At 44.1% G+C, this 25,143-nt stretch overlaps 1 protein-coding gene across 4 annotated transcripts in view; it reads left to right on the top strand.

The window, feature by feature from the left end:
- The first annotated feature begins 352 nt into the window (after positions 1–352).
- The window catches only part of dlg5a (discs, large homolog 5a (Drosophila)), a 37,154-nt gene continuing 12,363 nt past the window's right edge, over positions 353–25,143 (top strand). The window contains exons 1-20 of one of the 4 annotated variants that reach the window (XM_042433804.1): positions 353–1,093; positions 12,163–12,231; positions 13,153–13,306; positions 13,897–14,040; positions 14,949–15,132; positions 16,058–16,317; positions 16,562–16,874; positions 17,575–17,805; positions 18,232–18,416; positions 18,528–18,653; positions 19,539–19,671; positions 19,845–19,972; positions 20,061–20,236; positions 20,350–20,453; positions 21,730–21,822; positions 22,074–23,123; positions 23,707–23,827; positions 23,917–24,061; positions 24,404–24,537; positions 24,667–24,756. In XM_042433804.1, coding sequence (XP_042289738.1) covers positions 790–1,093; positions 12,163–12,231; positions 13,153–13,306; positions 13,897–14,040; positions 14,949–15,132; positions 16,058–16,317; positions 16,562–16,874; positions 17,575–17,805; positions 18,232–18,416; positions 18,528–18,653; positions 19,539–19,671; positions 19,845–19,972; positions 20,061–20,236; positions 20,350–20,453; positions 21,730–21,822; positions 22,074–23,123; positions 23,707–23,827; positions 23,917–24,061; positions 24,404–24,537; positions 24,667–24,756 — 4,144 coding nt within the window. In that variant the 5' untranslated portion in view covers positions 353–789. Of the gene's footprint in view, positions 1,094–12,162; positions 12,232–13,131; positions 13,307–13,896; positions 14,041–14,948; positions 15,133–16,057; positions 16,318–16,561; positions 16,875–17,574; positions 17,806–18,231; positions 18,417–18,527; positions 18,654–19,538; positions 19,672–19,844; positions 19,973–20,060; positions 20,237–20,349; positions 20,454–21,729; positions 21,823–22,073; positions 23,124–23,706; positions 23,828–23,916; positions 24,062–24,403; positions 24,538–24,666; positions 24,757–25,143 lie in introns of all 4 variants that reach the window. The other 3 variants (XM_042433805.1, XM_042433803.1, XM_042433806.1) reach the window with 3 other exon arrangements.

Genomic DNA, 25,143 nt, shown 5'->3' with positions numbered 1-25,143 from the left:
AATAGAGTACTGTGTACAACATTCCACCCCTGCAGATAACAGAAACATTCATGTATGTTTGTACTATTGTAAGATTACGATTCATTGTGTTAATATGGATGGATTTCTTTTACTCTAAAGATGAGGTCATTGTTTACTTTATCACTACGTCGACATTTTTTAAAAAAGTATCTCCAAATTTTCATGCAAAGTCTATCCATTCTCATTTTTTCCGCCTGGGATTTTCGACGTACTACGGGGTGATGTGATGTGTACGCCCATTGAAGAAAAAGGTGTGTTTTTGTCTAGCCCCGCCCTATTTCACCATATATGGTCATTGAGCGGAACGTTGATTGACAGCGGGCAGCAGCTGCTGAGTTGCCCAGACATGGCGGAGGATACACTGTAACTGAGGATCAGCGGCGGAGTTACGTGACTTTTCCCAGCAGTTGAGTCGGCGAAGGGCGCATTAAATGATACACAAGAAGAGGAAAATGTGTTCGGCTGAAGCGTACTCAGAGGGGAAGCAAAAAACGACCTGAACTGCCACACACGAGTAAGATGGGAAAATGTATCGCTGTTTAGTGCAGTCAACAGCCTTGGGCAACAAATATGGCTTCTTGTGCCTTTTTCAATATGCTATAAAAATTGATCTCCCGTGCAACCTAATGCCGTGGTGGCTCCGGCGAACTTCTGCAAGCCGCGACAAGTTGAGTTCAATAATCGCTCGGTACTTTTGATCGGGAAGGATATTACATCCACTTGGCCGTCTGGGTTAGCTGGGAAGCTACGGAACTACAGCGGATAGCAATGGAGCCAAAGCACAAAGAGTTGCTAGACCAGTGCCACCAGAACTTACTGGAGTCCATAACAGATGCGGACCGAGTGATCGAGCTGCTGATCGTTTCTGGTACCTTGAGTCAACTCGATAGGTTCGAGCTGGACCAGAACTGTTCGTCCAGCGCCGAGAAAGTAGACCACCTTTTGAAGATGCTGATGAACAAGGAGAGCGACCATTTCCTCGACCTGTGTGTGGCCCTGGAGAAGGCATACCCTGACCTGTATACTGCCCTGTTCAGCAACAACGGCGGGGGACCTGTGGACCACTCCACCGGTAAGAGCCGAGACACACGAACTACTACATGAGCATGCTTTGATTTGTATCCGGGGACGAGTGGACCATCCACTGCATAGCCCTTCCCCATGAGGACAATCTGGGTGGTCTGGCGCAAGAAGACTGTGTATGGTCAGCTTCATAACAGCAAGGCTTGGAGCTGTTTATTAGCAAAGAATAAATAAATAAAACGGCGTAGAAAGATAACAAAGGTTCATGTGTAGGTTGTGAGTGCAGGAAGACGTGTACCTTACAATACACATTAGTTACACATTTACAATCACTGAGTGCAACATTATGTTCTGTTAAAATGTATAAAACCCAATGCAATGGCCTGTTTTTAAACTAAATATTCACTATGGCCTGCAGACTCTAGTGCACTGCTTGTGATTAATTCAGCTGAGGACTCTAAGCTCTCCTGCCCTAAAAGGCTTACTCCCAGTCCACTGCAATACACAGATCACACATCTATGATGCAGAGTTGGCTTGGCCCAGGTGTGGTGTACATGTGTGAGGATTTCTACTAAATGCGGTCTGTGATATTTGTGCATTACTCTGAGGAAAAAAAAAACAAGATCAATTCACCAGTATCCAACAGCAACTTCAATTTGTTATCAGTGGCATGATATGGTTATGGTACATTAGGTAGCCTGACTTGTTTCCATGACAACGGGTGTTGGTCCATATCGACCTGCACATGGGTGTATGTGTGTGTGTGTGTGTGTGTGTGTGTGTGTGCAGCCTATCCACGCATGCTTACAAACCTAAAGCATGGTGGAGATCAGTCCATGCTCCCATTTGGGGGGAGAGAGAGAGAGAGAGAGAGAGAGAGAGAGAGAGAGAGAGAGAGAGAGAGAGAGAGAGAGAGAGAACTGCGCTGGCATCATTGCAGATGCACAGATTTAACCTCCAGTGCTGCAATAAATCTACATTTTAATTACAGTATATTCACTGTGCTCGTTTTGATTTATACTCTCTCCTCACACTTGAGCGGTTTCGGTTGTTGTTGCACAGAGACAAAGGGCAACCAAGTGTAAAAGCCTTGTCTAGTTTTGCCTGTTTTGCTTTGTCTGAATGACTGAAGCCCAGTGGCTTACTCACAACCAGTGTCATGCCCTGAGGGCCTGAATGCAGGATGAGCCTTGAGATCCGAAAGCGGGGAAGAGATGCAGAGCAATGCCTCTCCTTTTGACATATACCGCAGGTAAAGCAACCATGCAGGCAATCTGGCAGCTCATTTTAACACAACTGGAGCTTTGTATGAACGTTTAGGCCACTTGTTAATACACAATGTGATCCGTAGTATACAGCTGCCAAGTTGTCATGTACTACTAGCAGCAAGCAGACCTCAGCAGGTAATGCTGAGTGGGTGTCTTGCTGCTCTGCTGACTTGACCACTAATGCTTCCTTAAGCTTTATTACTTCCTTGTATTGAGTGTTGCTGCTACAGAGATACCGTTCACCTGTGAGCACCTGCAAAAACAGTCTCTATGTTAGTCCCTTGAATTTGGCAGGCCTCGACAATGAGGATTTGGGCTTTTTCTTCACACACCTTTATAGACTGTAGCACTGGGCCTCAGTGTTAACCTGCCCTGTGCGAGGAAAGAGTGAGTACCAGTAGTGAGTCTGGCTACTCAGCCTGTGGTTATTCAACAGAGGATTAGGCCCTGCTCTCCTCTCTCTGGTGTCAACCCTCTCTGTGAGACACGCTTTATCATGCCTCCACAGCCCCGTGTATTAGCCGCCACGCTCTTGGCTGCCTGTGTTTCTACTCAAGTGTTGTGGTGTGGTGGGTTTTTTTTTTTTTTTTTTTTTTTAAATGTGCTTTTTATTATCTTTTGGTGTAGTGATTCGGCTGATGCGATTACTGCGTTTTAACCACACTTGTGAGAGACCGAAGACAAGCCGCTCACTGAGCACCTTCAGGCAAAGAGGCGAGGAGAAACAGCACATAGGGATGAAATCCTCCGAGCCCTGGTGTGTCTGTGAACGACATGGGGTGTGTGTGCGTGTGTGTGTGTGTGTGTGTGTGTGTGTGTGTGTGTGTGTGTGTGTGTGTGTGTGTGTGTGTGAGGAGAGGGAATCTGAGTGTGTGTATGTGTGTGTGTGATGAGTCTTGCTGATAGCAACCTGCTCTCAACTCGTCCTCCTCTCATGCTGCCTGCCCGCTCTTGTTCTCAGATGCGCCGTCTTTGCCAGCTGAGCCTCCATGCACGCACGCATATGAAATCATCCGAACTCCAAAGAAACATCCTCAGCCCAAAGGAAAAAGCACACAGATGCACACACAAATGCTCAATTGTTTAAAGCTTGGTATCTGTAAATTATTAGTGTTTTACTGGCAAACTCTTAACACATCTGCTGCAGAGCACATATAATCAAAACATTGATTATTTAGCCTGTTCTGTGCATCACTATGTCAGGGGACTGTGAATCACTGTTTTGTCTTTTTTTTTTTTTTTTAACAAATTCTCAAACTCTAATGAAACTGCAGATTCACTCAGTTTGAGTATGAATGAAGTTTCAGTCCTGTTATATCGTAGAGCGAGAGCATATTTCTGTGTTCTCTCAACCTGAACTGAATTCATTTCATAAATCCAAGCTGCTGCAATCAAGTCGATTTCATGCCTGGGATTGTGTGCTCATCCCCCCCCTCTCCTGCGCTTACATGGACTATGTTCTACCTGAAGGAGTAGCAGAGGAGATATACCTGCACATCCCCCCCCCCCCCCCCCGCGCGCCCCTGCCCGCTCTTTTCAGATTGAAGGGCTGGTGACAGTGATTTAAACCAACTCCGAGAGGAGAGCAACACAATTCTTCCTGACAGGGATGCAACATCCACACTCTTCTTCTTCTGTTGTCTGTTTTGCTTTCTTTTTCTCACCGTCTTGGTTTGCCGCCTTTTTTTTTTTTTTTCTGACTCACCATCCACTCCTTTAAACTTTCTCTTATCTCTGAGTCATTATACCACCACCACCCCCCCCACCCCTCCCGCCCCCACTGATTGGTTTCATTTCTCCACACACTTAAATGGAGGGACACACCAGAGAGACAGAGGAGGGTGATAGGAAGAGGGAGCAAGAGAGAGGGAGACAACAGGCCTTTTGTTGAGAAGTTGAGCAGGCCCAAAGTGCCCAGTCAGCAGCTTGCTCTGTGTACAGCAGCCTAGGACATAGTCAGTGTGTGTTGGTGGTGATGGGGAGGGGACAGGGAGGAGGGGTGGGGGTGGGAGGGGGGGGTTTGCTGTCCTCTCTGTCAACCAGTTTCTGTCCCACTCCATAAACCACAGTGGACAGACAGAGTGAGTTATGACCCTGAACGCTCTTGTCACGACCGCTGCTCTTAAATATCTCCCATGGGCTCGGACCTGGCTTCACTTTCTTCCTCTCTCTCTGTCTGTGTCAGTTTCTGTCACTCGGTGACGCACATTGTCACTCACCTCGTCACCCCACACTCTTTTTTTTTTTTCCCCTCACTGCTTTTTTTTTTTCCTCCCTACATTCCCCTCATGTTGTGTTCCCGGTGTGCAGAGGAAGCCATCAATTCCTCTGCTGTTAACCGATGTTTCTGCTTAGATGTGATTGATGACATTTGAGTAGATCACATTTTATATGAGTTGTCAGTGTGTTTTATTACATTGCAGTGTCTCTCGTACAACCAGCAATGCGGGCTTCAGTTGAAATGGGACGAGTTGTCTGTATGCTGTGGTGTAAGTAGTCTTGATGGAAGTGAAAGCCTACCAGCAGCCGTCTGTGGACTGTATAGTTTAGCGCTGGAAAGATTAGTCGAGCAATCAAAAATTCATCAGCCATAATATTTATAATCAATTAATCATTTGTGCTTTTGTGAACTAAATGCTAATATGCAGAGATTTCTGCTTTTCAGATGTGAGAATTTGCTGCTTTTCTCTGTTTTATGATAGTAAATTGAAGTCATTTGTATTTCAGATGGTTGGTTGGACGAAATAAGCTATTTGAAGATGTCATCGTGTCCTCAGGGGAAGTGGGATGGACATTGTTTACTTTTTTTTTGTGTGATTTTATATAGAGCTGCAACGATTAATCGATTAGTTGCCAACTATTAAATTAACCGACAACTATTTTGATGATTGATTAATCATTTTGAGTTATTTTTCAGAAGAAAATGTCCAAATACTCTGATTCCAGCTTCCCAAATTTATTGTTTTTTGCTTCCTTTAGTCCTCTATGATAGTAACCTAACATCCTGACATTTGAGGACGTCACATTGGGCTTTGGGGAACAGTGATCAACATTTTTCACCATTTTCTGACATTTTATGGACCAAACAACTAATGGATTCATTGAGAAAATAATAAATCTATTGAACATAAACATTAGTTGCAGCCCTAATTTTATAGACTAAATGATTATTTGAATTATTGAAAAAGCAATCTAGATTAATTAGTAATGAGATCATTAGTTTTACCTGAGTTATAATTGGCAGTGTCTATAGAATAGTGTTGCCTGTCAGTAATGTCAATAAATCTATCTAATCAAGGCCTGAGATGCAGGTCAGCGAGAAGTTTTAACCTTAGTACTTCCACTGGGTCAATGGTGTTATTGTTCCAATTTAGTTCTATTGTTGCATCTTTTTAGTGTAAAAATGCATTTGTATATTTTTTCACTTTTGCATTAATGTCTGATGGCAGGTTTATCTACACTCTGAATGTGCGAACCACAGCCAGGAGGCTGTACTGTGGAACAGGACTTCATTACCATTTTACACATGTTCCTCCACTTCCTAATTACCCCACAAGGTAGAGGAAATGCCAGGATCTAAATGTTTACCAGCGCTATGAAGTCATGGAAATAAACAGTTTCTCTCTTTGTCTTACCCCCACCCACCCACTACCCCCCCAACTCTACCGGGCTTTTTTCTTTTTTGCTGTTTTATGCTTTGTTCTGCTGTATTTTCTTTCTATCCCTCCTCCTCCTCTCCTCTCCTCTCCTTTCCTCACCACCATGGCGTACTAGCTTTCTCTACCACCCTCCACTTGCGTTGTCTCTCCCTCCATCTGTTTAATTCTCTACCTCTTTATCTGTCTGGCCTACACTTGGAGTCATTTATCTTCCAGTTTTTGGCGCGTGACCCCGGGTCAAATTTGACCCACAGTATAATCACCAGCAAACGAGATGGCGATTATTGCATTAAGTGCCTCCACTCTTTTTACAGATTAGAAATAAGAACAAGGGATGACGTGCAACAAAGGTCACTGAAATCAAATGAAGTATTTTAGGTTTACACGGTATGCCCCTTTAGAAAATAAGGCAAGACAGCCTATATTTTGACCAAAACGCCTTGAAGTACAATTAGTGCTTATGTTTTTAATATCAATTGCATGAGTGGGAAATAAACCCCTACTGGAATTTTTGATTATTGCTTTTTTTTTCACTTCATTGAAAACATAATGAGTTATTTCCTGACATTTGAAGGGCTCAAATCAGTCAGATGTTTTACACAACTAGCTGTACCGGATCGCAGTGCAACACATTTTTTATCGCTCATAATTGTTGTATATCAAAGGCGTACATGTCACATCTACAGTCTGATTATATCATCTTCTCTAATAGGTTCTTTTCCTTAGTGACCTTTTTACAAAATTATAGTGCAGTTTAATCACTGAATTATCTCAACACACTATGAAAATGCTATCTGAATCAACATAGTCTCCCTTGTTATTAAAAGAGAAAGGAATGTCACCAAGATTGTCCAAATTCCAGTAGTGGGTTTATTCCACACAGACAGGCTTTTTTTTTTTTTTTTGGCTGCCTTTGGCTTATCTTAGTAGCAGAGCATTTGGAGGACATGTTGCAGACATCTTTCACCTTTTTGTTTTTGACCCTACCCCTGGCACAGGCAAGCTGTTCACAACGAAATTATGTCTCATTTATGCTGAGCTAGGGTTCTTTGCGGAGAGAAGACCCATTATGGCTTGCTGATAATAAGCCGGGCTGGATTGCACTCAAGTGCGTTTTTTGGACTTTGGTGCTGCTCAGCAGTTCTGACAGATCTGCCTGGGTGAAAGCCTTTTAGGTCTTCTTCTACGCATCTCCTTGTTTTTCCACTTCACGTCCTTAAGTGTTTACTCAAACCCAAAATAAGTATTAGGTTGCATCCGAGGAAGATGTTATTTTGAGACAGTCTTGACCCTATGAGTGAAAAAGGTGGGTCAGTGTGACCATAGGCCCAGATGAACATGGAGCCGTGAGTCAGGCGCTGTGCGTGCGTTGGAGTAATCCTGGCCCATGGAGTCATCATGTTGGATGTCTCTCATGTTTATGCTTAGTGTAGACTCCTTAAATCAGATGACCAATCCTTTACTCGAGCAGCAAGGCTTCACTGGCTTACTGCCCAGAATCCTGGCCTGTGGTGTCATTGCCTCCCTAGAAGTTAGGCCCACTGCATGGCTTACTGGAAGTCCCAGAGTGCAGGGAGGGAATTGGACAAAGGAGTCGTGTTTCTTTGCAGGTTTTAACACTAGTAGCCTTCAAACAGATTTTGTTGTAGGATACAGGTGTATGATAAAGTTCAAATCTTGAGTCTTATCCCGGTTTAGATCACATTTGGGTATCTAGTATCCAGGTTTCTGATCACCCGTGTGCAGTCGTGTCTTGATTTCTCACCATCTCAGCCACTATGTTCTGTACCAACAAAGAATGTTCAGAAACCCGGATAAGGTGTTTACATGCTCAGAACATAACAAGGACACTCCAAAAACCTGATCATAACCAGGATATTAGTACACATGTGAACACACTCATGTGATTCTCGCTCAGTGAGTCGGTTCTGAAAAATCACCTCCCCTTCTCAAAATAGGGGGATCCGATATGTCGGTTGGTAACAGCGATGATACTGACATGATCAAGCAAAACCGTTCCTGAAAATCATCTACCAGTCACACAGAGCTGTATGAAAGTGCTGACAGCAACACAGAGTATGAACAGCAAAAACTCCACAGCACCAGCCCAACCAGCAGCTCAGCGGCAAAACGGGAAGAAGCACCGGTCCAGGGGAGTTGATATACAGCTCCACTGATGATCAGACGCAGATCAGGTGCGGGCGATCCAAGCAGGCAGTGAGGGGCATGGCAGACCTGAAACACACAGACAGCCAAAAAAAAATAAAAGAAGAGGCTCCCATACTCCGTATTTTGTATGAGACTTTCCTCCAAAGCCTTCTGAAATTAGCACGGAGAAGTCAAACACATCCTTCTAATAGTTACTTAACTTTACTATAAGGTATGAGGTAAAACTGGTGATTTTATAAAGCTTATAGAACAATAATAATGTGTCTAAAGTCTTAAAATAATGTTGGTTAATCAATGTCTCCATAGTTAAAAGTAACATGTATTTACAGCCTCATGTTACCTGACACATACAAAAACCTCCCAGTCAGCTACACACAGAAATAAATTTAAATTGGCTCTCAATATCTGTGAATATCCAGAGTTTAGGTGTAAAGAACCAGTACGGAGGCAGACTGACTGAACCAAAGACAGGAGTTAGAGTTCCAGGATGAGGAAAAAGAAAAAAAAAAAAAAGCTAGTTTCTGCTTCTTGGCTTAAAGCTAACACATCCTCCTTCTGCTTCACTTAAGCACAGTGTAACATGAGTGGGTAAGTTTCAACCATATCATTAGTGTTGCTATTATTTGCACTTCCGTAGTTTAATGGCTGTGAAGCTGAGGACACAAAAATGAGAGCTCAAAGACTATTTGGACTCTGCTCGCCTCTCGGTGTGTGACTTTTTTTTTTTTTTTAATCACTACTGCTCACTGACAGTAAGGAGAGCTGACAGCAGCTAATAAAGAATAGCGCACAGTATTATTTTTGGAATGCTAATGCTGCTCTTTTAACCAAGTGGCCCTGAAAATGTAGTGTTTCGTGTGTTTTTTGGTAACGGAACAGACGCCGTAGCTGCATCAAATCCATAGTTTCAAGGCTTGTTAATATATTTTTTTGATAAAGGGAGATTTAAGCAGCAAAGTCCAGCTGTGATGATGATCATATGTGTTTTAATGTTTTCGGGGAGAGACGCTCTCATTGTCAGATAAGAGAATTTTCTGGAACCGATGAATAATTCAGCCTCACCCGACGGTGGAAGCCAGACTTCGCATCTTTCTTTGATAAGGCTCTCCTCCACCAGCCTCTTCAACTCTTATGCACTTTTTTTTTTTTTTTTTCTCACCACCACGCTGCTGCAGAATTTACTATTCCTCTCATCCAGGTTCACCATGGCAACGCGTGTCATGTCGCTTTATGCGCTGGAGAACATAATCTGGTTGTCTGAAGCAACTGTTGGTTGCTGAGCGCATCACTTGATCGGGAGGGAAAGCAGAGAGGAGAGTGGAGGAGAGAGGAGAGAGGAGCGAGGGGGGGAGGAAGTGGAACCCCTAAGGTAGAGTTAGGGGCGAGCACTACCATGACCTACTTACATCATAGCGACAGGCCTTTGTTAATGTCGCCTCAGGTCCTTCGCTGTAATATTTCTCACCTTTTTTTAGAGTGTGTCTTTTTGATGGAAGTCAGTAGCAGCTGCTCGCTCCATGTTACCATATCTAATGGCCCCTGATGAAGTCTGTCATGACGTATCCATCTGTTAGAAATTAATCTGAATGTTAGATACAATTTCTCAGGCCTGACGCGTCCATTCCGACAGATTTACGGCAGAAACTGGTTTGACCACTGTAGATCATTAAATCTATCCTGCCCTAATGGATGCATGCGTTATTGATGCAGCGAACATGTTTACAAATGATCAGCTTCTCTGACCGCGGCTGCTGCTAATTGCTATCGATGATTAAAAGTCTGTTGGAAAAAGGCTAATGCCGCTGACCCATCGAACACCGGATAGCTGACATGCAATCCATACTGCATTTGTTGCCGTGCTAACGGGGTTAGCTAATCAGCCCATGACACTGATCTAAATATGGGAATGGTGGTGCACATGTTTGTCCTTGTAGCCAAATCAGATGGTGTGATACTGAGGATTGTCCCAGAATTTTTTTTTTTTTTTTCTTCCCCCTCATCCGTGGGAGTTACAGCTGGCGATTGTCCTCAGTCATAGAGATTACTGGGATTTCAATCTATCTGAGTGTTTTTTTTTTTTTTTTTTGCTTCCCAAATCACAAAATAAAACATTCAAGAAGCGACGTTTTCAGGCTTTTTCCGGCGCCGAGCTCCTCCTGACGTCGTACAGTATTTTCAAAATGATTCATCCTTCAGCTGAGCTGGCACAGTACCTCTCTGTAAGCTCACGTCTTTTTTTTTTTTTTACTCCGAGACCTGTTCAGCCGTATACCGGGTTCAAGAAGTCAGTTGCCTTTTCATTGCAACCATGGAAATGAGCATGAGGCTTTTGCATAGAGAGAAGTAATGATGTGCAGCCCCAGAGTGGTTCTCATCACGTCTGATGGAACAATATGAAATCAAAGCTGCGCGCCCTGAGCACTTCGCAGACTAAAAGTGTTGAGCATCAGGGAACGTCAGAACAGATTAAAAGCCTTTCCGCCCTGCTCCTCTCCCTTTTTTTTTTTTTTCCACAGTCTCTTCCCTTACTTCTGTTTCTCTTTGTCTCTCAAACACCCTCCCTTCTTATCTCTTTTTTTTTTTTTTTTTTGCGACTAAGTTAGGCTATCTCCTTTCATCTGTCCTCCTCTGCTCCGTGCCTTTCCCCCTTGTTTCCCCTCTTGCCCCCCTCTCCTCCGCTCTGTCTGCAGGGTCTAAGATGGAGTGGCTCAGTCGCACAGAGCTCATAGTTAATTAGGCTTGGCCTTGTCACACATTGAGGGCTGGAGCCAGAGCTGTAGCAAAACCCAGTGGGGAGGCAAAGACTGAGATGGAGATCTAGAACAGTTGGCATCAATCTATTGCCTGCTGCTGACAAAGGCAACTACAATTCCCCTGCTCTCTTAAACCCCGTACACAGGAAGACTTTGTTCATGTGTTTGGTGGGCATATAACACATTAGATTACTATCATCCGTGTCTCACTGTGCTGTTTTATGCTTGTTCAAATAATCAGTTTACATAAGACTGATTATTTTCACTCCATATGTTTTTTTTTAATCCTGGAATTGTTGATGTTTTTTGATTCCTTTTTTTTTCATTTTAAGCAAGCAAGCGTTGATTGTATATACTCCATTTAGAGGGACTCTAAGCAGCTTATTTGTGCTTTCCTCTCATTTTTTTCTTTTCGAAATTTACTGGGAAGCGTTTCCTGAGCTGTGATTGGTTGCAAAAGGAACCTTTTCCAGTGTAGATTATGGTGATCAGCGTCTTTTTTTTGCAGCAGGTAACACAGCAACATTTGAATGTGTGGGGATGTAAAATCAGGCTGAAAAACCGTAAAAAAAAACCCATCTGCTCCTTTTTTTTAGGAAAGTTTTTGAAGACTAAACTATGTCTTTAGTCTACAAACAGTAGGTGATGCCTTCTGCAATAAACACCAAGTCTAAGATTTGTCTTTTTCCAAAAAAAAAAAAAATTCCGTCTGTGTTGTCAGCCATGTTTATGTTGCCCTTTTGGAGCAGGGACTCTGCAGTATAATGGGGATCTGCATAGCCTCTCCTATGGATTGTGGTAGCCCGTGTGAAATATCCCCCAGCTTAACGGTGTGTACAGCTATTCAGACGGAGAATCATTTTCTTTCTCTCTCTCTCTGCCTCTCTCACTCTATGTGCTTGACATAAAAAGAGAAAATCCCATTTCAGCCGTGACATTCTGCCTGTGTAGCAGAAACATACAGGGACTATACATCAAAGCAAGGCAGAGTGCACAGTGAGGGAAAAGCAGTTTAATGACGACGGCAGTCTGGAGTGATAATATAGAGCCGCTAAGAAGGAGCGTTGGAAGTTATTATTCCGAGTATAAACCCCTGCACCGCATTTATCATACAACTGTGCAGGGAATATGAAGCTGACTTTGTTATATGCATCGCTCTCCACACTGTACAAGCAATTAATTCAGGCTTTTGCTTAATTGGTTGGTCAATCTATAACTGCTTGATCTCTGAATGTATCCCCTTCTTCTTGGCCTTTGTCTCTCGGCAGGTTCCACGTACAGCGTCCTCTCCACCATGCCCTCTGACTCAGAAAGCAGCAGCTCCCTCAGTAGCGTCGGTACGTATAACGACCCCAAGACGCCTGTTACGTCGTGTGTGTCGTGCCAGGTGCGACAAGTTCGGTGTCATCTCCCAACACAGCAGAGCAAAAGTTTGCTTAAATAAACCAGCGTGGCTGCATCATGACTTACGCTGATAGTTTGATCTCTGATTGTCTGTCGAGTTGTGTTTTTTGTTTTGGTTTAAGCCCCCACATCGGGCCAAATAACACCCTCCCAATGTCTTCCTGTTTCCCTAAGGGGGAAGTTTGCCATGCTTGCTTTCCCCAGTTTTGACAAAGGTCCAAATGACTCAGCTGTGTTACATAAACCTCCAAAAGGGCCAAATGTTGAGCCAAAGATGAACATAATCCTCAGATTTCCTGCCCCAATCCCTCTGCCATGGATGCTCTTTTCTATGATGAAAACAAAACCCTGAAAATGACTCCTTAATGACATTCAATTTTGTGTCATAATCTCTTTTGGCAAAGGACTCACAGTAAAAGAGAATGATGCAAGTATTTTAAATGACAAATCCTCCTCTGTGGATCAGGTGAACATCAGTCTCAGTCAGGATGTATAGAATCACAACATTAAAACAACCATTATAAATGTATATAAAGTGTTAAGTTACTGCTTAAATGTAGGGTATAGGAATCTCATAGCAGGCAGTTGTTGCCCTGACCATCGAGGGAACTAAACCCTTTCACCTCCCGATGCTAAAGTTGGTTGCAAGGGCACTTGTAGAACATTAAGTTATAAAGCTCAGGCAAGGCAAGAAGATTAATTTAATGACATCTGGGCTCATGTGCTGTATATTAGGCTTCTGAATGATGATATGCATCGGGAGGGGAAACTTTTTTTTCCCAGTGCGTGTTGATCAACAGTCCTAGCCTCCGGTAATGTGCTCACTGTCGCAGGTTCGCCCGTTAACGGAGAAGCGTCCTCCCCGCCCCCAGCCATCAACGACAACCGACCATCCGGCGACAACCTGGACACCATCTTGTTCCAGCTCCGCCAGGTGACCAGGGAGAGGGACGAGCTCCGTAAGCGCCTGGCGTTGGCATCACCCGGGACCACCTTCGATGACTGCAGGTGCAAAATCCGGCCCGCCTGCCAAGTCGTTGTTGTTGTTGTGTTTTTTTTTTTTTTTTTTTCCTCTCCAGGAACACTTTTATTTAGCTGATGTCTATGAATCTGTCTACACTACTCTGATGATGTATACTCTTTTTTGCCTAAATGAAATACATCAGATCCAACTATTGACTCAAACCTGAGATTCATTGCTCTCAGAGCTGCAGAGTATACGCCTGGTAATGTTTACTTTCTAGGTTGTTAAAGAAACTGTGATGTCAGTGTCCTCAGTTCTGGCTGCCACATTTGCATCTAGTAATTCTCTGCTGTTTAGAATAATGTTGACTCTTCCTCGCAGAGAGAGGGCACCGACACTGGCTGCCTAATTAATTTTAATGCACTCTAGATACCAGATGTTTCTTGTGCAGATGATAAGAATTTTGCATTGCTCACATCAGTGCATACTTTTTTAGTGTTGTTGACATTTAGTCAAACATTCATTCCTATCTTATGAATTTTCATACAAAGGGAAGGTCGTGTTCAGCCGCGCTATCCTTCAATGTTGTCGAATAGAGTGTTAATAGAGTGTCCTTGCTGTTTTTCTGCTTAAGGCCAAATTCCAAAGCCAGTCATGACTATGAGCGTCTGAAAAGTCAGTGCATGAGGGCCATGGCAGATCTGCAGTCTCTCCAGAACCAGCACACCAAAACACTCAAGAGGTGTGAGGAGGCTGTAAAAGAGGCTGACTTCTACCAGTGAGTGTCATTATTATCTATTTTGCATTTTTCGTTGCTGTGAAAAACACTTATAAAGTCATTTAGTCTTAGATATTTACCTGTATTATGTCGTATAAGTGTAACGCACCTTCAGTTTCCACATGGCAGCAGTGTGTCAGGACTCATTATAGAAGTGCAAATGCTGTAAGTGTAAGATGAGCTTCCTGTCACCCTCCACCTGCTGCTTTTTAGTGTAGTAATAATTACGTTTAATTGCATTGTTTTACTGGAATTCGAGCAAATACTGGCATAGTGTTGCAATTAACCTAATTGAAAGAACATCCCTCGGAGCTACAGCCGGCTTTCACATTAAAAAGGAATTGGCACTACGGGAAAAAAAAAAAAACATGCATGGTTTTAAAAGCTTGGAAATGGAGGCATTTATGTGATTGAATCGTTCAGACTAAGAGCTCATAAGCCGAGGCAAAATTTCTGGAGCATAGAGGCTGATCATACGGTGTATTAGCTGATAGAGAGTGTAGCTAGTTAGAATATTTTCAAACATGATAGAGGCTAAATATGACTTGTCAAATTAAGTCGATGACTTTCTAATTAAGTAGACCTGTCGTGTATAGATAACATGACATGCTACATTAGACGTGTAAAGTTACTTTCTGTTATGCAGCCTAACATTTACCAGTGAGGGACGGCATGATGCGGGGATTTTAAACTCCCTTCATAAAGCAGGCGATTGCACTTTGGTCATAAAATTCTAGAGGGGTAAACTTGCAGATAGTCTCCCCCTCTTAGATAATGTTCATACATAAAATTACCTCTGACATTTCTATGTCTATTCTGCATGTCTGGGTATCTACCAGTATGTCTCTGGATATATAATACATCTCCTTCTACACACACACGTGTTTACTCCTCCTGCGTTTCTGTAGTATGCTGCACAGCCGTGTCTTGGGTGAACAGACTCAGCTGAAGGAGGAGATGGAGACACTCAGGAGGGACAACGCTCAACTTGTCCGAGAGCACAACCACCTAAAACAGAACTGCGAGGAGCTCAAACGACTACACAGCCAAGACCAGAAAGAGTTGGCAGACCTCCGGCTGCAGCAACAGCAGGTACAATCCACTCACACACACACACACACAAACGTGTGGGGGTGTTTGTTATAGTTGTCCAGATGTTATAATGGCAGGAATTGCCTTCAAAGATTTGCCACAAATGCTAGAGCCAATACACAAAATCAAACTGCCTTTTCACAAAAAAATATTTGTTCCTTTTGTTACGGCATTTTACATTTTCAATAATAAACTTCACTTTTTGAAGTCAAACAATTCAGGCATCCAACAAGTGAAGGTCTGTTGTCTTCTATGCACTGAATACTACAAGGGTGCTGTGACCTGTACAGTATTGGACCACTGTGCAGTGCTGTGTCACACAGCACCTATGGGAATACTGCAGTGGTTAAGAGCACAGGGCAGCCAAGCAGATGGAAATGCATACAGAGCATTTCTGAAAAGGGCAAGCGCAGAAGGAAAAAGGCTTTGGCTTGGGCAAAGGGCACACTGACCCAAACCGCGTTACAGTAGCTACAAGATCAGTATATGCTGTGTAGACGAGGTCAATACAGCCCTCAGGTCACAGCAGCTCTCCCAGGAATCTGGAAGACTATATCAGCAAGACCTACAGTAATGAGACATGCAGTCTCACCGAGAATGAATAATGCATTCTCAAGGACACGCTACGCATAAAAACAGATAATTTTGCAGGCCCGGTCATTTAGTTTTACTTGTCAGTGGCCAGTTCAGTAATGTGCAGGGTCATGTCCAAATGAAATACACTTAAACCTATAAAAGGTATTGTTTAGAGTGCCACTGGATTTGCTTGCACTGTAAAAATAGAATCCTGCCTACACATTGATGCCATCTGCTGCTTAGGTGCGGCACAGCAAATACTTGACTTTGTTTGATGTTATTTCAAACCATCAAAATTTTGAGTTTTGCAAGGATGTACTATATGACTTTTTTTTGTTGTACCCGCCAGGTAATGAGAGAGAAGGGCTCATCAGAGGTGTTAAACAAACTGTACGACACAGCCATGGACAAGCTGGAAAGCGTAAAGAAGGAGTATGATGCCCTGAGCAAGCGCTACAGTGAGAAGGTGGCCAACCACAACACAGACCTGAGCCGCCTGGAGCAGGCCGAGGAGGAGAACCGGCGGCTGCAGAAGCAGATGGATGCGTTGCTCAAACAGCGCGACTCCGCTATGCACTACCAGCAGCAGTACTCCACCTCGATGAGGAGGTGAAAGCACACACAAACAGAGAGCAAGACACACGAGATGAGACCAAGCGATTGATATGTTGCAAATATTTTGGTTCGAGGTCTTACTACTTTCACCCTACCATGTTTAAATCAATGTAGCAGAGGCAGTGATGATCCAACATTTTGTGAACACACATAAAAACAACTGCCGCTATGCTATTTTATATGTGCATCTTATAAAATTCAGCACTCGAACCCTCACCGCCTTCCTCTGTCCTCCCAGGTTTGATTCAATGCAGCAGGAGCTAAACAAGTCCTCGTCCCAGAACAAGGAGCTGCAGAGGGAGATGGAGCGGCTGCAGTCGGAGGTGACGCGCTACAAGAACTTGCAGCTGAAGGCGGCCAAGGACTGCGAGAAGTACAAGGAGGAGAGAGACTCTGTGTTCAACGAGTACCGTCTCATCATGAGCGAGAGGGACCAGGTGATCAAGGAGCTGGACAAGCTGCAGACGGAGCTGGAGGCGGCCGAGGCCCGACTCAAAAACACCTCTTCAGAGAGGGTGGTGGCCAGCGAAGAGTTGGAGGCACTCAGACAGGTATCAGACTTAAGATTGTAAAAAAAAAAGTATACACTTAAGTTTATATATCTTTTTTTTTAACTGTCCAGAAGTTTCTGCCAAGTAAAGAATTTGAAGGCTGATCAAGAGTCAAGCTAAGAAAGTCATGAATTTCAAGATTGCAAACCTTTAACTCACTGAATCCAATATATTGCAGACATGTTGAAGGAAAAGTAAAAGTAATCATTTCTTTTCCTAAAATGGATATATTGCATTTTTTTAAAACTGTCCTTGTCATTATGCATCACTCTCACTTTCCCCAAGAGGGTAGAAGGTTGAAATCATCTTGACAGTTACTGAGCACTGAGATGAGCCAGCAGTGCTTCCATCATATCCTTCAAAAAAAGTATAAATCTGTGTCTGTTTTAAACAATTTCCTCTGTGAGAATATCAGTTTGTGGGGTTGTTAGTGAGTCTGTTTGTGTATTTGGGCCAGGCATTCACTTGTCAGTGGATCAAAGGCCATTTTCACCCAGGACACTGCACAAAAATAGTTTAGCTCCACTGCCTCCTTTTTGAAGAATATTTCTGAGCACTCTGGTTGACAGACAAAAGAGATTCATAAGTAGTGTTGGATCACTCTGCGTCGGCCCTCAAATATTTTTTTTTCCCACATCGCATTAATGACTCAGTGTTGAGATGCCCTCATTCCGTTTTTGCCCCCTTTGTTCTGCGGCAGGAGTTGAACTCGTCACTGGTGGACCGCGACAGGGCCATCTGCGAGAGGAACGAGCTGCTGGAGAAGTACTGCCACGAGGTGAAGGACAAAGCCGAGGCCCAGAAGGAGCTGAGCCAGGCCTGCAAGGACATCGAGACGGTCCGAGAGGAGAGGGACGTGGCCCGGAAGGAGAGGACGGAGGCCATCATTCAAAGGGATCAGTTGCTCCGAGAGTACTATCAGGCCAGACAGGTAAACGCACGTGTCCTCTGCTACCACACCTCTAGATTTGACAATATAAAGTCAAAGGTTGGACACATGATAAAGAGCTTGGATCCAGTGAGCTGTCACTTGGTGGATTAGAGTGTGTCAGTGGATTGTCCTGTAAGCGGATTTAGGTCTACACCTCTGTCAGCCCACTAGATGGCTGTCTGAACAGTCACTCTGCTGGTCACATGTACTTGAACCCTTAAGGACATCATGACTTGCTTTTTCATTGCTTGAGAGTCACACATCTGGATAGTCTCCATATTTGCTGGTATCAATATTTCATTTCTTTACATTTCATTTTCTAAAACCAGACACTTTAAAGTCTTAAAAGGGATATTGCAACAAACAGAAATATAGCATTTAGCACACTGGTTTTAATGAACAATCCTCTTCACATATACCTCTTAGAAACAAGACTCGGCCACCCTGGACATGGAGCGAGCCAACAAGGAGATTGAGATGCTGAGGAAACAGTATGAGGCCATGTCCCAGGAACTGAAGGAAGCCACACAGGAAGCCGAGGTGGCCAAATGTCGACGGGACTGGGCCTTCCAAGAGAGGGACAAAATAGTGGCAGAAAGGGAGAGCATAAGGTCAGTCTGTGTATGGGTTTGTTAAAGACTCCTGACAGAGTTAGAGAGAGAGAGATAATGTCATAGATGTCAGAGAATCACCAACTAATATGCGTTTTTTCTCTTCCCCAGGACTCTGTGTGATAACCTGCGTCGGGAAAGAGACCGGGCAGTCAGCGATCTGGCCGATGCGCTGCGGAATCTGGACGATATGAGGAAGCAGAAGAACGATGCGTTGCGAGAGCTTAAGGAGCTGAAGTGAGTTTCGTCCGTAGTCGTCTGTACTCAGTTATGATGAGAATTGTAGGAGAGCCATAAGCAATCTAAAGAAAATCCTTCTCCATTTGAGTGAGCACAGAACAATATTGCCTGTACTCTGCCAACTTTGTGTGTCCTACCACTTGTGTCTCTATAAGCCGTTGTACTCGCTGTGTGGTTGGGTGTAAAGCTGTGATATTCTGCCTTTGGAGACATGATAGAGCTCAGTTGTTTGTCTGGCGGCATTTCCACATGCCCAGATTAAAAGTGTAATCCCGAAAAGCGTCAGTGTTTTGGACACATACACATTTCTGTTTCTCACTGTCTCTACCTCCCTGCAGATGAATGTGTTTATTTTGCATGTAAAAGCTCCCTCTGCTGGGTAAAATGTATATGACAGCCATAAAGGCAAAGCACTGTATGGTGTATGCAGTATGCTGTGACTTTGAGAGTTTCTGCCTCTGTCCTCTGCAAAGAACAATGTAAGGTTGCAGCTACCCACAAGGCATGCCTCAGCAGGACACCATATATCTTAGTGACAGTGGGGCACTGTGTGCACCCTACTTTTAGATTTCTTGGGTGTAAATTTAAATTTTTAAATTTGATTCCCTAAACCATAACGTATAAGGTGTTTGTTAGTGTCAGAAAAGAAAGTTTTAGCCCATTTGCACATAAAAAGAAGGTCAAAACATGTCAAATTTGCACTAAATTTGCACAATCTTTGCACATAATAATGCAGACTTCATTTTTATTCAAAACAAAAGTACAGTTAACTTTTCCAGTACACTGACTGGTTGAGTGTGATTCTCTCTTTCTCTTGTCTCTGCCCATTCATCCTCCAGTGACTGACCTTTGACTCTTTGTGCAATGTCTTCCTTTATTAAGGGAGAAAATGGAGAGCCAGCTGGAGAAGGAGGCCCGGTTCTGTCAGCTAATGGCCCACAGCTCTCACGACTCAGCCATCGACACAGACTCCCTGGAGTGGGAGACAGAGGTGGTGGAGTTCGAGAAAGACAGGGTAGGAGCAGAGCTCAGCTCTTATTACTGAGAGTGATTTGGGGACATGCCAGTCTCCCAGGAGCCAGTAGAGCTCTAAAGACTGCCAAAAATTTGATGATATTGAAATATGTTTGTTAGTTTACTGACTGGGTTTATATGGATTTAATAACATTTATATTATTGCCTTTACAGGATGACATGGATTTGAAGGCACTTGGTTTTGATATCGCAGAGGGGGTAAATGATCCATATTTACCAGGAGATTGTGGAATATTTGTTACAAGGGTGGACAAAGGAAGTATTGCAGATGGAAGGTTAAGGTGAGTGCTGCTCTAGTAGCCATCACGCACCTTCCTATAAACCAACCGTTCATTTTAATGTCTCATCATCCGCACTTTGTGTTTCCAGAGTGAATGATTGGTTATTGAAGATTAATGACATCGACCTGACCAATAAGGACAGGAAGCAGGTGGTGAAGGCTGTGCTTAACGGCGGAGGATTGATCAACATGGTGGTACGAAGGAGAAAGTCTCTGGGAGGAAGGCTGGTCACTCCTGTTCACATCAACCTCGTGGGACACAAAGGTATATTATTGCTAAAAATAGATTTTTTTTTTTTACTATGTCTTATGACTGTTTATGTTTGTGTTATTCCTTGATTTCTTTTTTATCACCTCACTTTCTCCTCTGTGTCTCAGACAGCGGTATCGGTCTGGAGAGCGGGGTGTATGTCACTGCCATTGTCCAGGGCAGTCCGGCAGCCAGGGAAGGTTCTCTCACAGTTGGAGACAGACTGATAGCTGTGAGTCATCGTGAACTTCTTTAAAATCCTCTTTTATACTCTTTTTTATGTATTCCCTTCCCCCACATCCACCACACTGCAGGTCTCACAGGTTCCTTGGGCCTTTCTAATCCAGGCCTTGTTCCATTCAAACACTTGCACTCAAAACCTAGATAAGGTGGGATTTTGTTGAGTATGTGAAGAAGTTTAAGAAAAATAAAAATGAGGAAAGTCTCTCCTTTGATTAAATCCTCAAAAAACCTGCAGCTCTGGAGGGCTAGGTGGAGCTGTCTTCACACACACAGCTGCAGTACACTCACATGAAGGGAACGGGAGGTAAAAGGAGACAAGAGTCAAGAATGGAACTATATGTCTCCATCTCTATCTTTTGAAAAGTGACCTTATCCTAATCTGCCAGTAGCAGCAGAAATCTTAATTCCCCTGTTAGTTTAAATTTAAGCATGAAACCTGTGCATTACGTTTAAATCCTTGGATGAGTACTTGGATATCTCTTCCCACCGTTTAGAAGCATAGCGGTCTCACACTACATGTAGGCAGGAGAGCTGATATGCCAGATGATAGCTCAGCTGCAACCACAATTAGCAATGGTAAGTACAGATGATGCGTTAAGAGATCTTAATCGTGAAAGCGTATCGTATTTTATCGTGCCCTTGTGGATGTTAATCACATCAGTGTATCAGGTTATATATGGCTTAATTGTGTTAGCAAAAAAAAGAGTCCAGAGTGCTGAATCATGAGTGATATATACATGGGATGTAACTGAATGTCAGTAGCTGAACCCCACAGCTCAGAGGTGACTATTACTTTTCCATGCACGATAAAATGTATCAAACGTGTTCAAGGTCAAAGCAGAACGTTCTTTGTCCAGACTTATTTTATAATAAATCTCAGCCGTAATATATTACCCACACAGCTCTTTAATATCTTTGACCATTTAATATATTATAAAATTTCCTCTCAAGTCCAGCCTATTGTGATGGAAATGTGTAGATTGCGGTGTGAGGGTTCTTCACTTTGAAATGCGCTAGCCTAGATTTCTTGTGCTTTCCCTACCGCAGCCGACTGAGACACATCTCCCCCGGGCAACTTTCATGTTCAAGAGATATGTCACCTGTATGTGTTTAGAGATGTGCATCTATTTTGATCAGGCTGCCACCCAAGACGCACACAAACACACACACATACACACCTCATAGGAAAATCAAAAAGACTGACATGCATTGCTGTAATGTTGAAGGACCTGTCCTTATTTCCATTGTCTTCCTCTACTCCCCAGATAAACGGCATTGCTCTGGATAACAAATCTGTGACAGAATGTGAGACTCTATTGAGGAGCTGCAGGGACTCACTTAGTCTCTCTCTCATGAAGGTGGGCCACAGTCGTCTAACTGTTTGAGCTGCTTTCCTACCTCACCTATGCTGAAAATCTTCAAGAACTTTCTTTCTACTTTTACTTGCCCTACATAGCAGTTTCACAACTTCAACCGTGTGGTTTGTGAAAACTGAAAGCATATGTGATGCATCCACATTTGAGTTGTCAGTGTATCATTTTTAAAAAAAAGAAAACTTTAAGCTACGTTTATTTGGTGTGGTTAATTCATTCATCTGTCCTCCCCACAGTTTTTCCCTCACAGCACATCGGGCCAGAACATCTTCGAGAGTCTGCGCGAATCATCAGAGAAGTCCAACGGGCGCATTCATCTGTCCGAGATTCACTCTCGGAACAGCCGCAACCTCAAACACAACAGCTCGACGCAGACAGACATCTTCTGCCCTGACGTTGGAAGCACCAGCACAAGTAGCATCTCTGGGGAGAGGAGGAAGGTCAGAGGTGAATCTGATGAGGTGTACGGAGACATCAGCAAGCCGTTCTCCACAGGTTCCCTGCATGCCACTAGCCTTCGGCCGGCCTCTGACTTGGGCACCGGCCGCTATGGCCCCAGCGCCTTCCAAGAGTGCTGTCCCTACACAAAGGCACCTTCCTCCTTACCCTTTGACCCCGTCTCTCCCTCAGACTGCATCACAATGGAGACAACCCTGGAGAAAAAGCACAGTGGAGGCACGTGGCCCAAGATGATGGTAGGAGGCATGTCGGTTGCACCAGATAACACCAGCCCAGTCACAGCAGCAGCACAGCTCTCCATCTTTAAATCGCCCAAGCAGAGGAAGTCCATAATCGACCCGGACACTTTCAGACGCCCCGAAACACCTTCCTCTAAGATGGAGTACATGGCAGCCAATCAGATAGCGGCGGTAGCTACTGCTGCAGTATCCCACTCCCCACAACCTTCGAAGACAGAGTCCCTCTCCTCTTCATCCACCCCCACCCCAACCCCTCCAACCCCACCCACTCGCAGTGACTCCTTTAAGTTCAAACACAAACATCAAAGCAGCTCTGCCTCTGACTGCACAATCACCTCAGACGGCAAGGGAGAGGCTGCCATCTCCATGGCCACAGGAGAGAGCAGGGAGAGGAGCGAGAGAGAAAGAGACAGGAACGGAAACCACTATTTCCTGGACGGCAAGGTCCTGACCTCAAGAAAGTCATGTGACGAGGACATCGGCCGAACCAGAGGAGAGGAGCCCGAGGTGAAGAGACCGCGCCCTAAATCTGCCCCCGCCCTCCGACGCAGGATGACCCCACAGACCATCACTCTCCCCACCTTCCAGGTCAGTCCATTTTAAAACCTCAAAACCAAATCTAGACATTTTTATTTTTACTAAATAATTCCTTTTTATGTTCCAAAAATGCTTCTGTAAAAATAGTCTTTTGCCTGCTCCCTGCACAGCTCAGTTTGATCAGTAGCTTCTCTAATAAAGAGACATGATACATTTGAGAAGTGTTTGAAATCAAAATGGGACCAACATCTCAAATCATCCCAGTGGGCCAAAGCATCCATTTTGTAATAGAATTTACAGCCCCGTCAGTGTTGTGCCTCTGGAAGTTGCCTCTCAGCCAGCATGTCGGAGTGATTGATGCTTCTGCACCGGTACAACCACCCAACCCAGGAGCTGAGTCAGTGCTCGGGGCTCAGAAAACCATGCCTGGCTACCTCTTCGGGCCCTGGAGCACACAGGATTTTGCAGTGGGGATAAATGTTCATTTTACTGTCGTGAAGTTTTCATGATGTCATTTTTCTCATATGGTACTTGTCTCCAGCAAAGGCTTGAAGATTTTCTTCCCAAGACCTAATGGTGTTTTGTTACCCCGCGGGGATGATTGGTAACCGTTTGTTTCTGTCATTCATCACAGAGCTACTCTAACGATGAGCATTCACCAGAACCCAGGGACATGCTGCGGTCCTCCCCCAGCCGCTCCCATAGGCACAGCGTCGGCTTTGTCCCCACGGTCTACAACGGCACCCTACCTCCTAGTAAGTTTCTCAAATGCTTACATAAACACGCTCTCATCATAATCATACAGTCCACCCTCTTTACCGCCATGGTGTGTCCGGTCCGTCAGATTCAGCCCACCGGGGTCTGGCTCCTTGCCCCGCTGTGACTGCCGTGATGAGGAATCCAGTGTACACGGTGCGCAGTCACCGCGTTCATACCAGCAACTGTCCATCTGTCGCCTCCCAGATCTGTCACCAGCACACCCACACCAGGTTAGCCCCTCTTCACACTTTCTTGCTTTAAAACTGATGGTTTGCGTCAAAGGTTCTGAAATTGCCGGTTGAGAGTTTCTGATTGGACCACTTATGATGACTAATATTTTGAAATTAGCCTTTTTCCCAAAAGGCAAAAACCACATAATTTAATTTGGTTGGTGTTGAAAATAATTTCCTACTGTTGCTTCGCCCCAATGTTGTGCTGTCGTGATTTAGCTCAGCCCATCAATTTAATTAGCTGTGAAATATCTCTGAGCATGTCCAAATAATTGTATAAGCATTGTATGCATAATTATGAGTGTTTCCTAAGGCTTCGTTTTTTTCCCCCGTTTATCGTAGCCCACAACACCAGGGTCGTCTGAGCCTGGACCTTAGCCAGCAGAAGCGCGCGGGCGACTTCTCTGAATCCTCATCGTCACGCAGCAGCAGAGCTTCACACGGTACAAACTCACTGCCCTCCAGCGCACGGCTCGGTCAGTCTGACACGCACGCACGCACGCTCACACACACACACACATAGAGGTCACAGACTCGTGTCCCTTTCTCTTTTTGGATATTATGTCACAGAATTCATCCCTTTTATCATCTCATCCCTCCGCCAGGTTCTTCCAATAATGTCCAGTACCGCACAGAGAGGATCAAAATCCCTTCCACTCCCCGCTACCCTCGTTCCATGCTGGGGTCAGACAGAGGTACTGCACTCACGAGTAAAAACACACTTCACACTCACCACACCAGAGTGGTAAAACACTTAAAAGCCTCTTAGATCAATCTGCAAGGCAACAGCTATAGCTATAGTTTTTCTTTTTAACTGTTTCCAAACCCCCAGGCTCGGTTTAACTTTGTCAGGCTTGCTTGGTAGTAAGATCAATATCCTTATGAAGTTATAAATTGAGGTTTTACAGTATTGTCAAAAGGAAAACAGGAGCCACTTTAAATTTCATTTCATCCAAACCCAAACGTATTTTGCCACATTAACAGCAATGTGTGAAAACAACGTGTCTCCACTTTACAGGCAGTAGCTTATTAAATGGAGATACATTTCTACACACAATCTCAACAGGAACCAAAAGCAACAA

Source organism: Thunnus maccoyii, chromosome 14, assembly GCF_910596095.1.
Source record: "Thunnus maccoyii chromosome 14, fThuMac1.1, whole genome shotgun sequence".
Lineage (NCBI taxonomy): Eukaryota > Metazoa > Chordata > Actinopteri > Scombriformes > Scombridae > Thunnus > Thunnus maccoyii.
Note: the sequence above shows the minus strand (reverse complement) of the source record. Positions and strands in the feature narration are given on the sequence as shown.